Here is a 17,587-nt window from a genome sequence, read left to right on the forward strand (position 1 = left end):
AGCCAAGCCAACCGGAACTTGGAAGTAGAGCTTCCTTCCGTATCCTGTGATGACGATAAATGTGAGCGCACTATTGTAGAATTCGAGGCGACAAACCTTTAATTCTAAAGGGGAGACGGAAGGGTTCGGTATGCAGTGAATTAATGTAATAAGGAAAATAATACAAATAGTGTTCATTCGGTAGATTCCAGTTGTAAGAGTTCTGCAAAATAACGAGAGATTGTTTTAATTAGTTGTGGTGGTAAGAGCTTAGAGGATGTGGAATGAGGAGAGTGTGGTGGATGCAGTTTTGCATAGTAACAGTATGAGTACGACAGACAGAGCGGGTCCCATTGTAGATGATGTGTTAGAAATCAAGGATCGGCACACACTACTATTACTACTACTACTTATCGTTTCTATAGCGCTACAAGGCGTACGCAGCTAGGCCAACTTTTACGAGGACCGGTCATTTTGGACTTATTCTGCAGGTTTTTGTATTTGTTTTTTAGATAACTACCCTCTTTTTCTTTTATGTGCCTCTGTCCAACGTACCAGCCCACATACTGAGAGAAACATCTCTGGCCTATTAGTCAGTCTGGACACTTGGGTGTGCTAAAGAGAGAGAAAGGCACTGCTGATCTCTTCTCTTTTCCTGCTGTTTAAATCTGTCAAAGGAATTTTGTTCCTGCAGTAAATATAATTGGGGGTGCTAAACTCAACTGAAAGTACTATTCCCAGGACATAGTGGAAGTGCTCAGTACTGAGAGTGGTAAGCACCCACTATACCTACAGAATGGGCACAAAATTTGCCTCCTGGTTGTATGTAACTTGGCATCTCTGCCATGATAAAACTTGAAATGGTCCATGTAGGCTGCCTATTAAGATGATTAGGTTGTAACTGGCTCTATTGCCAGTTACCTTAGCCTTTAGGGGTTTGAATGCAGCAACATGCAAGTAACATCCTTCCCCTACACCTTAGAAGTGCTTCTCTGTTTGAGCTGAAACACGTAATGTTTCGTTTTCTTCAGTGTTTATTTTGAGCCTTTTTGAATTTTCTGTTTTTGCATGCACTGCCTGAGAACGCATTACAAGCAGCCAGCACCCTTTCTATGAAAAAGTCAAAAAATATTTCCTGATAATGCTTTAGAGCAGGGGTTGTCAAGACAACCCAGTTCTCGGGACACAACCAGCCAGTCAGGTTTTCAGGATACCCACAATAAATATGCATGAGATAGATTTGCATACAATAGAGGTACTGCATGAAAATTTATCTTGCGTATATTATGTAGATATCCTGAAAACCTGAGTGGATGTGTCCCCTAGAGCTGGATTGAGAACCCTGCTCTAGAGTCTACCCCCTTGCAGCTTCATATCATGACTTCTACTCCTACAGCTTTCTTTTCTTTGGAAAAGGTTTATTTCTTAATACCTTTCAATAATCTCAGTTTTTGTTTCATATCTCTCCTCTAGGGCAGTGCTTCTCAATACTGTACACCGCACTGAACCCTACACAGGGGATATTAGCGGTATACAAGACTTGAATTGAATTGAACCTAGTCCTCAATGCACACTCAGGTTTGGATATCCACAATGTCTAGCATGAGATAGATTTGCATGCATTGCCTCCTTAGTGTTCAAATCGATCTCATGCATATTCATTGTGGATATCCTGAAAACCTGACTGAGTGGGACTTAAGGGCTGGGTTCAGAAGCAATGCTGTAGGGAATTTTCATTCTGTCTTCAAGGGTTTTAAAGTCACGAGGGGAGAAAAGATTTTCAGTCTGGGATAGATTTTTAAAAGGTGAAGAATTCCTGAAGCGTATTTGCCCAACATAAGTATACATTTATCTTTGGTACATGTTTGTCAGTATAGAGATTAAGACTAATCAAATGCTAAGGGTGCAGTGATTTTCATAACATAATATCCCAGTGAGGAATTATGTAGTTTCCACTATCTGAGCTCTCCTTATTTTTAGGGGTTACCCTTATATTCTCATATCTACCATCTACGTAACCACTATAAAAAGATTTTTACATAAACTTCGCTTTATTTACTTTTATATATCCAATAAATTCATATAAATTTGTAGCATATCCTACTTTCCACATCATACCTCATTCATACATACCACACATACCATACTCCTACATTATAAAACTTCAAGACCGTAGTTCTCACAATCGGATACAGTTATATCTGATACAAATCCTTATTATCTCTTTATACATTAATTATACACTTAGTGTCTGAATTCTTCAGTGCACACTCTTAACCCAGTCTTCCAGTTCCTTCGTTAATGATGTTTAAATCTGGATATCATGTTATGATCCTTTCACTGTATCCAACAATGTCAATTCCTTGTACTCCACACTGATGTTCTATTCCCAGCTCCAGTCTTGAAATATATAAATGTTCTCGTGAGCTATATCCTTGTAGACTCACTATGCTACTATTGTAGCTTGATATATATCTAACTTGTTTCCAAGTTACCAGTAAATAGGCTTTTCAGCTGAAAGAATTAACTCATTGCTAACAGGAAATAGGTTATTTGAATCTTCATTCAATGGACCAGTGGTGGATTGGGCTGATTTACTGAAATTACACCAGTACGTAATTCACACAGAATACCATGCAGCAGCACTGGTGGAATATTGTAATGCACAAAGAGTGGCTACAGGCCTCAAACTTTACAAAGAACCAAGATTTTTAGATGACTCATGGGGGCATAAATTAATAACAACATGCGCATTGGACCTTATGCTGTTGAATAGGGAGACTGGGCAACAAAGAACAAAGTTGAATTCCAAGTTGGAAACTTTAAAGCAGTCAGTGCCGCCAACCCACAACACAGCACTGAAACAACCATCCTGATAACAAAATTCAGAAGCATAATATGCCAAGGACAAAATGTATTACTACTACAATTCGACATGTCAAGTGCATTCGATTTAGTAGACTACACCACACTAATGACACTGCTCGACAACATAGGAATCGGCGGTGTAGTGGCAGTGTGGTTCAATGGCTTCCTAAAGACCAGATCCAACATCATAAAGATGTCCAACCAAACATCAACCTCGTGGATCTCTTGAGTGCCGGGTACCACAGGGCTCACCAATACTGTTCATTGTAATGATGGCGCCACTCGGGGAAAAAAGTGGAATTATGGGTTTCATCCCATTTATATATGCAGATGATGTCGTCATCTTCATACCACGTGCCCCGGGCAGTAATTCTGAATTTGGGGCACACCGAAAACACACGGTAGAAAATATCCATGTTCTAGCATGTGGCGCTTACCCGGTGGCAAACAGCAGTGGGCGCACGCTGCATGCCTACTGCCTGGGTAGCGCATGAGACCTTACCGCTAAGTCAATGGGTGGCGGTAAGGTCTCAGGCCGAAAACAGATGCGCCCTGGTTTTTATTTTACTGCAAATCCATTTTCTGACCCCTTAAAAAGAGGCCCTTTTTCCAGGATGCGGTCAAAACTGGTCTGCTGTTTATTTTGTTACATTTGTACCCCACGCTTTCCCACTCATGGCAGGCTCAATGCGGCTTACAGGTACTTACTTGTACCTGGGGCAATGGAGGGTTAAGTGACTTGCCCAGAGTCACAAGGAGCTGCCTGTGCCTGAAGTGGGAATTGAACTTAGTTCCCCAGGACCAAAGTCCACCACCCTAACCACTAGGCCACTCCTCGCTGTCTGCCCAAAAGATGCGCTCACACTGTCCATTATCCTCTGACTTAGGTTCCTGTTGCAGTTTTTTTGTAGATAACCATTCTTCCATCTATGTAGAATATCTTTGAATTTGAATTATTCTTACGTTGGTCTAATAACAGGGATAATAAACTGCAAAGAGCCAGCTCAGAAAAAGAAGAATTTTATTAAAAGGCCTTGGTGCAGCCAGAAGTATGAACAATATTATAATCATCAATGTTTCCTGCCACCACAAATTCATGTGGATGTTTTATAGAAATCTCAAAAACAGTAAAGATGTCTGCATAAGACCGTTTTTTAAAATTTTTGGCTAATTTCTACACGTTTTCTTTCTTCTAGAATACCAGACATCATCATTAGTGCCATAATTTCATCACAATGCCTGCTGGGGTATCTTGGCCAAAGTATTTGAAAATGTTAACTGCAAGTGTTGCAGCTATGCTTGCAGGAGCACAAGTTGTGCACACATATTACAGACCTGATCTCGTAAGTATTAAATACTGTGTTATGAGTAGTTTAGAACCCTGACAAGTTATACTACTGCCATATTGTTTGTGAAAATCAGTGGAATCAAACTCTTGTAAAGGGGTAACGGAGAGAAGAGAAAAGGTAGGACTGGAAGATCCTGGTATCCTTATTTTTTTATGTAATAGCCCAAGAAGGGCCAATGAAAAACATAGTTTATCTAGTATGAATTTGAAGAAGTTTGGGCCTTGATGCTATTGCATTTGTAATTCTGGACCTTAACTATATATGTATTTATAAGATTTCTGAATTGTAAAAACTTCCTAAAGTGATGTACAAAATAATGTTGTGGGATTTGTTTGTAGCTTACTTCACATATTGAAGCTGGTGTGTAGTAAAGTATAACAATAAAACAATATAGTTCCATTTTGTTAGCTGTATTTGTTTTTATTCTATCATGTAGCCATGTTTGTCTCTTATGTAGCTCATTAATCATAGGCTTACCAACAAAACTGTGCAAGTCCTGTCAGCTCAGCTTGCTTGTTTGTTGCACTAGGATTGTAGAGTACGAGGCTGATTTACTAAGGTGAGAGTAGTTTCTCAAATACATTTATGCACAGAAAAATGGCACACAGGGAGTGTAAAAATTCACAAACATGAGCATGTGCACTATGTGCCCTTCTTTTCATGCAAGTGGAAAAGTGGTCTAGTATATAAGAGCAGTGAACTAAGAACCAGGGAACCTAGAGTTCAGATTCCACTTCTTCGGCTGATACATGTGGAGGCGTATTTTCAAAGCACTTAGCCTTATAACATTACATAAGAACTTTGCAGTGGCATACTAAGGGCGGGACGGTGGGGTCGGTCCGCCCGGGGTGCACAATGCAAGGGGATGCAAGGAGCAGCTGCATAACTGTCAGCTCCGCCGATTCCCTGCCCTGGAATAGTAAGTAACATCAGAGGGAGCAGGGAACCGGCGGGGCCGATGGCCACGCGACTGCTCCCTGCACCCCCTGGCCCTGGAGGTAAGAGCAACGCTCTTGTGGGGGGGGGGGGGGGGGGGGAGATGATGCGCCGAGCAAGGGGTGCACAGCGGTGATCCACCCCGGGTGCCAGCCAACCTAGAAATGCCATTGGAACTTTGTAAGTCTTAAATCTTAAGTGCTTTGAAAATGAGCCCCATTGTGATCTTGGACAAGGCATTTCACTCTCCATTGCCTTGGGTACCAACTCAGTTCCCTGCCCAAGAGGGTGTACAATCTATCTACGCCAGCTCAAGTGTAACTCACCTTTAAGCACAAGTTTGGAAGGATTAATAATTACATATAAACTCACAATCCCACATTTGCAAAGCTGTTTGCAAAAATACTTAGAATTATTAGTGAGCTGAGAAATCATGCAAATCAGCTGACTTCATCAGCAAAATTATATGCAGAAAATTACTCAGGGGTCCTTTGACCAAGGTGTGCTAAATGATAAGATTCCTATGGGCATCTTATCATTTAGCACATGCTAAATCTGTTAGTGCACCTTAATACAAAGATCCTACAATGCAGTGATAGCTCAGAAAATGGTAACCACACATCAAAACTTTGGCATGAACGTTGTTGCAACCCCCCCAAAAAAAAAAAAAAATCCCTCCATAAGACACTATTTCGTATTTATTAAATGTGTCAACCACGAGGGAAGAGGTAATTTTATTTTAAACATCTAATTATGAGGTTATTAATAAAACTTCATGTTGATGTGTTTTTTAAAAATATTTAATTGTAATTCACCGTGAGAGGTGAAGAAAGGTGAAAAATCAAGTGCAGTAAAGTAAAATTCCACATCCTCAGTGGTGGACTTATTATATCAGCCCCAGAATTACCTATTATAGTTGGCTGTTGGTTTTCTATTTCTTTTAGCAAACTGAACCTGTCTTCCTTACTCCTTCCTTTAAAACTGTAAGTTCCCTGTTTTTAGCACACGCTAAATGCTAGTCACCCATATATTCCTATGGATGACTTAGCATTTAGCGCGTGCTAATCATTAGCGAGTGCTAAAACCGCTAATGTCCTTAGCGCTGCTTAGTAAATAGGGACATTAATGTTTTTAATGTATTGGGAAAACTACAGCTGGGTTAGTTAATATAACTGGACAGGTCAGCCTTTTCTGACAAAGTCTTGCCGCACATAGAAACGGAGAAAAATTAAGGTAGATTAAAATCAACAAATACATTTACTCAGAAAAATGTAGAATTAATCCTGATGAGTATGAAGCTAGCACACGATCCATTTCAAAGGGAAAATAAAGTAGGCCTACCATTTTATAATCTTTCATGTTGTTTGACATAGCAAAAACAAAATCCCTAATTTTTGATTTCTTTGTAGAGTGTGCCTGAAATTCCGCCTAAGCCTGGGGACCTCAGAACTGAACTGTTGGGCTTAAAACAAAGACACAATGAAGTTCAGAATTAACGGTAGCAATCAGCAGTTGGTACAGTAAATGTATCAGATTTGTCATACTAAAAAAGATGAGTGGAACAATTGTAGAAAAATATCACTGTTAAAAATTTTGGCAGATTAAGAGAACTCCACTGTCAATTATGTAATAAATTATTTTTTTCCATATTATGTGTTGCACTGTTTTAACAAAATTATGATGCGGTACTGTGTACTGCAAAAAGAAACTGAATTTGAAATATAACAATTACTAGAGGTCTAAAAAAGTTAAAATTGTGAATTTTTTTGACCTGGTAATTTCCTCTTGCTTCTTTTTACTTCAGCTCAGTTGGAACGGCCTCTCCATTTTTAGAAAAGCAGGGAAAATTACTACTACTACTATTTAGCATTTCTATAGCGCTACAAGACGTACGCAGCGCTGCACAAACATAGAAGAAAGACCGTCCCTGCTCAAAGAGCTTACAATCTAATAGACAAAAAATAAATAACGGACATAGCTTTTTCAATTCATAATTGCCCAAGCTATTCACAAATTAGAGTTTACCTGTGATGGGGATTCTCTGTTTACAGCAGGGGAATGTAGCCACACTTCATGGTGATGTCATAGAGCCTATGCACTGGAGCTTTTCTGGATCTCTCATGGGGGTTCCTGCACTGCCACAAGACTCTTTCCCCGATCAGTCTTTGCGATAGCATGGTTGTAGGTAGTTTGTTTCTACATGCCATTTTGATTATGTTTACCACTTTCAGTTGTGCTTATTTGCTACTTTTTTTCTCTTCTTTTTTTTTTTTGGGGGGGGGGGGGGGGGGTAAGGTTGTGGCTGCTTTTCCCAGCTGTCTACGGCGAACCCCCCTTTCAGGTAAGCAATGCTACTTTTTCTACAGACAAGTAGGGGATGCAGGCACACTGTTTCGTTTAAGTATTGTGGTTATTTAGATTTTTGCTCACACCTTTTTCAGTAGTAGCTCAAGGCGAGTTACATTCAGGTTGTGGCCCAAGGGAGAGAAGGATGATGTGATTGTGTACAGAAATTAGTGGGCAAAGAGGTTATGCAATACTACTTGACTAAAGGCTGTGTTTTGGGGCAAAGGAGTGCAATCGTGTGTTAAGGATCATGGGCTGCTTTACAGAAGCTGCTCTGAGATCTGCGATGGAAGTCGTCATTCTATGGGCTCAGTAGTTGAATATCAGATTGATATATTTATTTATTTATAGTGTTCATATCCCACATATTCCCACCCAAGGGCAGGCCCAATGTGGCTTATAGGAATTTACAGAAAGCATACATCAAGTCTACAACAGTCAATGGCATTGCAGTGAAAGAGGCTAAAGTAATAGCAGAGGTGGGGATTGTGGAAAGAGAATTGGAATTCAATAGACAGCGGGGCGGGTCAGGAGCGTGAGCTTTCCCGAATAAGAAGGTCTTAAGGTATTATTTTTTAAAGGTCGGATGATCAGGGGTGATTTTCACAAATTTAGGTAGACCATTCCACAGTTGTGCGCTAGAGTGGAGGAGTGGCCTAGTGGTTAGGGTGGTGGACTTTGGTCCTGGGGAACTGAGTTCAATTCCCACTTCAGCCACAGGCGGCTCCTTGTGACTCTGGGCAAGTCACTTAACCCTCTATTGCCCCACGTAAGCCGCATTGAGCCTGCCATGAGTGGGAAAGAGCGGGGTACAAATGTAACAAAAAAAAAATGTAGGAAAAGGTGGAAGCGTAGGTGGTTTTGTACTTGAGGCCTCTGTAGATTGGGTAATGCAGAAAAAGATACATTCAAATACCTATGTGTAGAGCGTGTGTTTGGAGGCCGGTTTACTCAGGTACATAAGTATTGCCATACTGGGAAACAGCAAAGGTCCATCAAGCCCAGCATCCTGTTTCCAACAGTGGCCAATCCAGGTCACAAATACCTCCCACTGCTCCTGAGAAAAATCAATACTGATGTCCTCAAACGTCACTGGCACCTGCTGAGCAGAAAGTCAGGAGCAGTGGGAGTATTTGAATAAAGGCCAGGAGGTGATGAAGGAGAATTATGAGACCCTGATCTCACTAGATTGTCTCATTTCGTGAGAACCTTTGGAGGAACATCCGTACTTGCCAATTTGTAGACCCCTGAAGAAGACCTCTTTTGGCAGAAACATGACTGTGTTGGGTCCTAATAAATTATTTTGGTTTCTCAACATCTGTGACTTCAGTTTGGTCTTTCTGGATTTCTTCCACTTGTCTTGTTGTTTTCTTGTGGGAGATTTGGACTCTCTTTGTTGCTCTTGTGATGAGTGAGGACCCAGAAAGAAGGTTGGGAGAACTATGGATTGGTTCAGGTGAAATTTGGAGAGGATTTTTGGAGGAACTTAGGATGGGTCCACACAGTGGCATACCAAGGAGGGGGCAGTGGGGGGGGGGGGGGGGGGGGGGGTGCTCTGCTGGCGAGTCCAGCTCCATCCACCCGGCAGCTGTGTGGTGTGGCGCCTCACGTCTGCGCTGCTGTAAAAGAAGAAAATCGCCTCGTCAGCCCTTCCCTTACTCTCTCTGTTCCGCCCTCTGATAGCTCCATTACAGCTTCTAGGTTTATAGAGATTTCATTCAGTTTCTCTGACTCTTCAGCTTTGAATACCATTTCTTCCTTTGTGAAGACTGAAGCAAAGCATTAATTTAATCTCTCCACTATGGCTTTGTCTTCCCAGAGTGCCCTTTTTCCCCTTGGTCATGTAGCAATCCAACTGAATCTTTTGCCGTCTTCTAATCAGGGGCGTATCTGCGTGGGCCCCGGACCCCCCTACCGCCGTCACCTACCCCCAAGGTCCGCTTCCTCCTGCCGGCTTTTTAAAATATTGCTTCAGCTGGTGGGGGACCCCAACCCCCTGCCAGCCCAGCCGCGGTCTTCTTTAACTTCTTCATCCTTGTCGTGCTGAAAGCTGCATGCATCCTTAGTTCCAGTTGGATGGAGTCTGACGTCGCAGTAGGTTAGTTTTATGTATAATGCTGATGGGCTCTGCACTGCCCAGATTAAAAAAATTTTTTTTTTTTTTTTTAATAATTTCATGTTGGGCTTCTGGATTGGGGGGGGGGGGGTAGGCTCTGCAGCAGTGACCAGGTAAAAAAAAAAAAAAAAAGTTTTATAGTTCATGCTGATGTGTTTCTGGGTGGGTGATTGGGAAGAGTCAGGTCCTTTGGTTTTTGTCGCCAAAACAAATTCTTCAGGTTGTTCCTATTTACATCTTGCGCAGCAGTTAATGGTGATAATTTGCATTACAAAGGACATACAAGTCCAACTGAAGTTGAGACGTCTGAGGCAGGCACCCTGTGTGCCCAAACACAGGACCTCGTCCAGGCTTGATACTTTTTATTTAATAGATCCCTATGGACTGTATGTCATTTTAGTTGACCTTTGTTTTTGATATTTTTAATAAGTAACCCTTGGCTGGCATTTGGTGGTTGTTGTTCTCTATTTATGTTGATGCAGGACAGCTGTTGGGCAGACTGTTTACTTAGAAATCCATCATAAAGTGTATTCTAAGGCATTATTTAGTAGTATCCCAAGAAACACTAAACACCTATATACATACCCCCGATATTCAGCGCTATTTAACCGGTCAGCAGTGGCCACTGACCACTTAAATAGCCTGATCTAGTCAGTTAGTGTTGATGGTCAATGCTGAGTTAAGCAGTTATAGTCTGTACCTCTCTTTAGGGCTGTCTGCTACAAGTTTACAAGTGAAATCTATTAAAAAAAAAAAAAAAAACTAGGGGGGCAAAAACAGGCGTCAGGGGCGTCCTTTATTGACACCCCAGGTCGCCGCTGCTCCCCTCTCTCAGCACCAAAAATGAAAAAAAAAAAAAAATTGGGATGGGGCAAGGGCGCTCGTCATGAGCATCCTGTATGGACGCCTTGCCCCCCCCCCCCCCCCCCGCACAAAAAATCTCCAATTTTAGCAGCCCCGGGCTGGCCCTCCTCCCTTCCTGTGTATTCTCCCACACTAGCTCCGCCTCCTGCCAAGCTCCGGTCCCATCCCTCCCTCCAACAACCCCCCCTTTGCCTTACCGGCCCGTGCAGCGCCTCTCACCTCTGCTGCACGGGCAATAACAGGTGATCGGCCATTCAGCAGGCCTCCTGAGACCTCCCTTCTTTCTTCCTGGGCCCGCCTACGTCAGAGGAGGGCAGGCCCAGGAAGAAAGAAGGGAGGAGCGCCTCTCACCTCTGTATGAAGGTGCTGCACGGGCAAGAAGACCTTCTGATCAGTGTGAGTCTTCAGGATGTCTCTCTCCTTCGTCTTCCCTGAGCTGGGCCTGCCCCCATCTGGCTCCTCCTCAGCACTATCTATATGATGCACGAGGTCTGCCACCTTTGTGCCAGGCAATCCTCACATCCACCAGCAGTATACATGCCTAATAATTGAATCACCAACTTCAGCCATTTTAACCCTTGCATCCTGGGCAGAAGTTCCTGGAGCCATCCTCTGTGTGAGAGGATATTGCATCTGCTGGTGGGCTGGTCCTGGCTACAGGATTATTTACTTCCAGCTTCACAAGAGTGGTGCTCTCCTTTTAGAAGACCTCCCTCCTCCAAAGCAGCATAGGGCCTGCCAGACTGGAGATTGTAGATTAGTCTTATGTTCCTGTAGGCTTCCTCTATGTACCTGTCTCTCCGTCAGTTCCTTTGGCCTCAATGAACAGACTTGTTCTTTCCAAACTAGGAGCTCTTTGCACCAAGCAAAGATAATTATACATTTGACACTCAATATAAAAGACTGGATAGCACCCCTGTGAAGAAAGTGTGTTTTAAGCCTGTAAAATGTATATTTTCCTATTTTAATTATGTCCTGAAGATCTTTGCTAAGGCTCTGAACAAGTATATGTCCTGATCTGGCCAGGTATGGTTAGTTAAGTGTTATGATTGATCCATATTTCAGTTACCTGTTTGCAAATTGCACAGTTTTGGCCACTGTTTCAAGTTCTGAGAATAAACACAATTGTTGGTTCTGCCTGTCTGGACTGATAGAATTGTGGTTTGTATATTGGGTCTGGGAATGCTTTCAGAGAAGCGTGGCCCCAGTAACCTAGAAATCACTGGGAATAATTTGAGCATGGGAAACTTGCCCAGCGGCAGTTGTGAGCTAATCAGGGGGCAGTGGGTGCAAGTGTAGAGCACAAGCAGCAGATACAGGTGGACCTGAGCTGTGCAGGGGTCTAGACCCTTTAAATGGCCACAGGGTTACCTCAGGCAGGTGGCTAGTCATTTTGTAACAACCCCTTTTGCTGCTGGACTACTCTGATACCAAGATGCATAGAGTTGTTAACTGAAGGTACTAGGGATATCAGATGAATCTAAAGAGCCTTAAGATTATATTGTTAGTGTTTGCTTGTCAAACTAATTAAATGTAATAAAACTCATAATTAGAATTGACTATAAATAAAGCATGGGTGGGATATGGGGAAGGCAGCTGGGGAAAGGATTGAACTAGGCCCTACTCTGCCTTTGAAAGTCTTACCCCCATGTTTACTAAAGCTTAGCTAGAATTATCTGCAGCAGGGCCCATTTTATTCCTATGGGCCCTGCTGCTGCAGATAACTCGAGCAAAGCTTTAGTAAACAACCCCCTTAATGCTGTGGCAGAGAAGTTATAAAACTATGGGGAAAAGGGTATGGAGACAGTTTTTTTTTTTTTGTTAATTTTGTGTATAAATAACCAATTCCTCTTTTAAACCCAATCAAAGTTACCAAGCACAGAGCAAAATGCCACTTCTAAGTGGGACCTTTCCTCTCTATATAGTTTGGAGCTAACCCAGTAATCAGATTGCCCTTAACCTTTGCAGATACTTAACACCTAATTCAGGTAAGTAGCAGTGCTACCTCTCCAGCAGGCAAAGAACAGAAAACTTTTAGAACAAAAAAGTTTTAGCCTTGCTCCTATCCTTAATACTGATTTTTCTAGAGAAGGCAAATAAATGTTAGAGTTAGGAAAGGAATTGAAAACAAAATTGAGGATGTTATAAATGGCTTTGTATTGCTCCATGGTGCGACCACACCTTGAATACCGTGTGCAATAATTCAGCCAGGTAGTCCTGGGGAAGCTGCTCTTAGCATCCTAGAATGAACTTCAAGAAACTGGCCCTAGCTGCGACTCGTCAGGTATGTGTGTACATATTCCTGCTGAGGAGTCTGGTTTTGCTCTACTCTTTCAGACGGGATCAGGAAAGGAGTGGTACCTTTTTTTCTCACCAGTCAGATCCTTCCTGGAAGATCTCCTTCATTCCCTTTTAGAGCCTTGGCTGTTGAGAACAGGCATATAGCAAATACAAGCTTTGGTAATGCCAAAGAGGAATATATAGTGAATTTTTGAAACCTCTGCTTGGGTTTTTTTTTTTTTTTTGGTGTGGGGTGGGTGGTTGTTTACCATTTCCATTTAAGGATCTTTTTCTCACAATGCTCAGATGACAAAGACTCACTTCTAGGACACAATCCATGTTCTCTCTACTCTTGCAGCTGGATACTGTCTTCTGAGGATTGGAACCAGAGTTCAGCCCCAAAGGCTCAGTTCTCCCTTCTTCTGGAGATGTGCAGGATAGCATTACCTTAGGTCTTCAGCAGAGGTTTATTTCATTGGGTAATTTTAAAGGAAAAGGTAGCTCTGTGCCCAGTACATTCCCCCTTCTGAGGGTAGTGTTGTAGTGTTGAATCATGTTCTCTTCTGATGCTAGTAAGGTGTGGCCATTCTCAAGTCTGTTGGAATTAGGCACCTACAAACCTTTTTGAATATGTCCATCTGTTGCCGTGTCATAATAGGCAAGGCATCAATTTCAGACAGTGAAACCACACTAACAAGCAGACAAGTCTCAGAAGGTTGGTGAGCTCATTCAATTAGCCTGCTATAATCATGGACAGCTCTAGAACCTGTCTTTCTATAGGGATAAAAAGGGCGTGTCCTTGCCTCCACTGCACTCTTAATGCTTCTGTATATATATATATATATATATATATATATATATTAAAGTTTGGAGGCTCTACATCTTAGCTGTTAAGAATCCTTAAAGCTACCTGATCTAGGTAGACCCTGGATGTATCTTACTCAATCTGGACTTGGTCTGGCATGTAAAAGTTAAAATTGAACTTGCCTCATCTGGTCAAACTCAAACCTACCCATGGAGGTCAAGGGCTCTGACAAATTCAGATAGCTAACAGTGTGATGTAGCCTCCTGTGAAGGTAGTTCATACACTAAGGGCATAATCTCACAGTGCTGGTTCAGTGACTATGAAATTATTTTGAAGTTATGTTTTGCATTTCCAATTCACCACCCATGCCAAACAATTCCCTTTGGATGTCTTACTTTTGACATAAGAGGAGGTAGGCAGCACCAGCCTTAAGATGGTAGTCAAGTTAGCTAATGTGGTCCTCTCTGCTACTTGAAGTGGGCTAACACCCACCGTCTGGCATGGATAAGGAAGGAAGCATTCACACATGCCCAGAGAGCCATCTAGACTTCTAGAGCATCAGAAGTATCATAATCAGGCATGTCATCACCTTGGTGGGGCCAGTTTGAGGCTACCCTAATTCTTAATTAAAATTTCTTAAGTTTAGGTTGGAAGGAGAAATACTTGTTAATGCCACAGCTGGTTTAGATATATCCATTTTAAAGACAAAGCAATTATCAGCTCACTTAACATCTGTATTAAGCTAGAGAGCATACACACTGTAGCTTCTGTTCTATGCTTGTTTTCCCTTTGAAACAGAAATCAAGATATATGCTTGACACATTAACACATGGCCTTCTGCATGAAACTTTGTATTCATGTTTATCTTGTCCTTCATACCCAGTGTTTTGCTCACTAGCACTTTTGTTGTATTAGTGGATATATTATTTGACTTATCTTTTAATTCATTCATCATCTGTGGCTGAAACTATATATTTGATTCCTGAAGCAGGCACATGTTGTGCCTAAACATGGGTCTGCATTGGATCACTTTTAGCCAATATTTACAAAATAAACCAGTTACTTTGGAATGACATTGGTCTATCTCCTTTTTGTTAAAAAAAAAAAAGAAAAATCTTCAACAACTTAGGATATCAGCACTTTGCTCAGTAGGTAATTGTGAAAATGAAATGCTGTGTGTTTAGAATGTACAGTACTAGATAGTATTACTGTACCAAGCATTTACATCGCACAAGCTTTCTTCTGCAGGAATTTTTTAAAATAAAAATATAAAAAAACCTTGTAATTATAGTTGTGGAAAGTATGAAGTTTCAATATTTCAATAGTGTATTTTCCACACACACACACACTGAACCACTCACATTCAAACTGAAAACTGTGCCTACAACAAAATGCTTTTCTTTCCCCAGATACAAAACTGTAAAGGTTTAGGTTAGTCAGTTTCAAGTAGTTGAAGGAAGAAACCATAAAAGTGACCTTCCAAAAAAAAAAAACAATGCCCCCTACTGGACAGTACTGACTTCAGTTGGAACAGGACAGTGAACATTTATTTTTGTTCACAGAAGTTTTTTTACATCAAGAATATACTCATAAATAGTACAAATTTACATTCATGAGGAATGTTTAAAAAAAAACCAAAACAAAAAAAACTCAAACTTAAAAAATCCCATTTGCCCCAACATTTTACAGTGAAAATATTTAATCCATGCCCTCCCTCCAGACAACATGGTGAAAGTTTTACAGTTCTTCTTTTACAACTGTGGGTTCCTGTAAAACAAACAAACAAAAAAAAGTAAAGTTATGGCACCAGAAACCAATTTGTACAATGACTGTTCCTACCCAGTGGCGTAGCAAGGGCAGGGCGGTCCACCCCGGGTGCATGCCGCTGGGGGGGGGGGGGGGGGGGGGGGCTGTTGGCTCCGCTGGTTCCCTGCTCCCTCTGTTCCGGGGCAGAGGGAGCAGGGAACCAGTGGAACCGACACCCCCCCAGCAGCGTGCATACGGCAGGCAAGAAATGCACTGTGTCGGGGCCAGCGGCAAACTGCCCTGGGTGGCAGCCGCCCTCGCTACGCCACTGTTCCTACCATTCTGAAATGTTTGTGACCTTCAAGGAAATGGCCCAGAGTACTCGAACAGGATCTCCCTCTACACACCTCCAAGGTCAGTAAGATCCTCCCAAGGTGCATCCCTAACCATACCCTCTCTAAAAGGACATTATCTATATTTCAGGAAGTAGGTGAAAGCTTGGTTCTTCAACCAGGCCTTTAATGGAAGAAGCAAATGACATTTGCTGCACATGTATAGCAGGATATGTTTACTCACTCCTACCCTAGCTAAGATAATGTACAAGCACCTTTCTAACCTCATTTGCAGCTCTCTTAAAAATACGCCTGTTCTATGTGCTTCACGAGCACCTTGACCTTTGGCACAGGAATTCTTGAGGGCAGAGCTGTCCTCCACTGATTAGTTTTTCTTTTGTCACTATGAGCAGGATGTCAACCTTTGGGAGGGGAAACAACTTCTCAAAGTCCTCCCTGGGAAATAAGTAGTCTCACCATGAACTTAGGCTTACGCTAAACCATGCCAGGCACCTCCCACTCCTTAAGGTACCATCTCCAACAAAGCCTGATGGAGGGTCTTGGCAGGTTTATGTCATCCCTCAAGGATTGGGTCCCCCTACTTTTGGGGGCCCTCCTGAAGAGCTTCTTTCAGCTGCAGTGTTGTCACCACTTGCTCAATGAAAGTTCCTTGCACTAGAACAGGATATCACTGGAGTCTCCCTGTCCTCACCAGGAGGAGTCTTTTCCAACTCCGGAAGGGCAGGGCTAGTATTTGGGCCCACTCCAAGGACCCTTTACTGGCAGACTTAGGTCACTTGGAAAGACATGGCGGGGGGGGGGGGGGGGGGGCAGGGTACAGCATACTAATCTTGTTGCCTAGAAATATTAAAAAGGCAATATAACTCTACCTTTCTCCATGGAAAAGTCAGCCACACTGACATCTGATGAAGGCAATGGACAACAACTTCCAGGCTTTGAGCTCTAGGGAAGGCCTTTAAGCATGTGGCATCACTCCCTTCCTCCACTACAGTGCTTGCCCGTTTCTCCTTTAGTTCGTTGTATCACCCCCAGCAAATGGGTGATATTCTCCTGCTGCCCTTTTATTCCTTTTCTCTTTTTGTTTCCTTCCAACCTCCCACTGACTTGGACGCTTGGTGGGACCAGACTCTTGCCTGCAGGTATCACAATCTGAGCCTGCTCTATAATACTATGGACTCACTAGTGCCCAGGCAGCATAAATGGCTCCCCAAAAATCTACAGAACAAAAACTTGGGATTGGGGTCATAACTGAGTCATGTCCCTAATTTTGGGTAAAAAAAATACTGACATTTTGACTGAAATTACAATCTTAAAATATATCAACTACAGAAATATCTGAATATAAGATTCTAAAACAAACCTGAGTTTCTGTTTTTTCCACTTCATCGCTAGCTTCTGCTTCCACCTCATCATCCTGCTCAGTTTCATCATCTTGCTCCTCGGGTTCCTCCTCTGGCTCATCTTCCACCTTACGAACAGAAATTAGACATAACAGGGATCAAGGATTGAGACACTGAAATACTAAATACTTTTCAGATTTTTAGGCCAGAGTTCTGTAAGCTCTCTATCCGGGGCCATCCACTAATGAGGGCACCCTGACGAAAGTCTTGTAACAAAACAGCCCCTAGACAAAAAAAACCACGAAAAAAAACCAACCCCCCACTACAAGTGAAAATCTTCACTGATAAAGGCATTACATTGTATAAAGCATAAACAAAATTCTTAAGTACCAACTGTTATTCATGATCTGTTCTGCTGTTTAAGGAAACTATTCTTCCATCAACATACTACTTAATTTGTAACTCTGCTTCCCTGGATGGCTGGCTGGGTTCATAACAGCATGCTGATGTCAGCTCGCCTCCAGCGTTCCCTTCCCTGTGTCCCGCCCTCCTCTGACATTTCGTCTTTACGCGAGGGTGGGACACAGAGGGAAGGCAAGGGAAGG

General features: G+C 42.3%; 2 protein-coding genes across 4 annotated transcripts in view; one reads left to right on the forward strand and one right to left on the reverse strand.

Annotated features, from left to right (window-relative positions):
- Positions 1-53: 53 nt before the first annotated feature.
- On the forward strand, positions 54-6,784 carry C9H12orf73 (chromosome 9 C12orf73 homolog). 3 transcript variants are annotated; one of them, XM_030214725.1, is made up of 3 exons: positions 54-128; positions 4,044-4,190; positions 6,542-6,784. In XM_030214725.1, the coding sequence occupies exons 2-3, from the start codon at positions 4,083-4,085 to the stop codon at positions 6,626-6,628; spliced, it is 195 nt and encodes a 64-aa protein (XP_030070585.1). In that variant the 5' UTR covers positions 54-128; positions 4,044-4,082; the 3' UTR covers positions 6,629-6,784. The 3 variants fall into 3 exon arrangements, with proteins under 3 accessions (XP_030070585.1, XP_030070583.1, XP_030070584.1); XM_030214723.1 differs by having other exon boundaries at positions 60-145; XM_030214724.1 differs by having other exon boundaries at positions 62-148.
- Positions 6,785-15,068: 8,284 nt separating this feature from the next.
- HSP90B1 (heat shock protein 90 beta family member 1) overlaps positions 15,069-17,587 on the reverse strand; it is a 58,167-nt gene continuing 55,648 nt past the window's right edge. Inside the window, exons 17-18 of the mRNA XM_030214191.1 lie at positions 17,003-17,110; positions 15,069-15,310 (exon numbers count right to left, since the gene is read on the reverse strand). Coding sequence (XP_030070051.1) covers positions 15,281-15,310; positions 17,003-17,110 — 138 coding nt within the window. The 3' untranslated portion in view covers positions 15,069-15,280. The remainder of the gene's footprint in view (positions 15,311-17,002; positions 17,111-17,587) is intronic.

Source organism: Microcaecilia unicolor, chromosome 9, assembly GCF_901765095.1.
Source record: "Microcaecilia unicolor chromosome 9, aMicUni1.1, whole genome shotgun sequence".
NCBI lineage: Eukaryota > Metazoa > Chordata > Amphibia > Gymnophiona > Siphonopidae > Microcaecilia > Microcaecilia unicolor.

What these genes read in the sequence shown, in the direction of transcription:
- C9H12orf73 (XM_030214725.1), top strand. Translation starts at nt 4,083, where the DNA reads ATGCCTGCTGGGGTATCTTGGCCAAAGTATTTGAAAATGTTAACTGCA. An exon ending in CATATTACAGACCTGATCTC is followed by an intron (nt 4,191 to 6,541) that starts GTAAGTATTAAA and finishes ATTTCTTTGTAG; the next exon opens with AGTGTGCCTGAAATTCCGCC.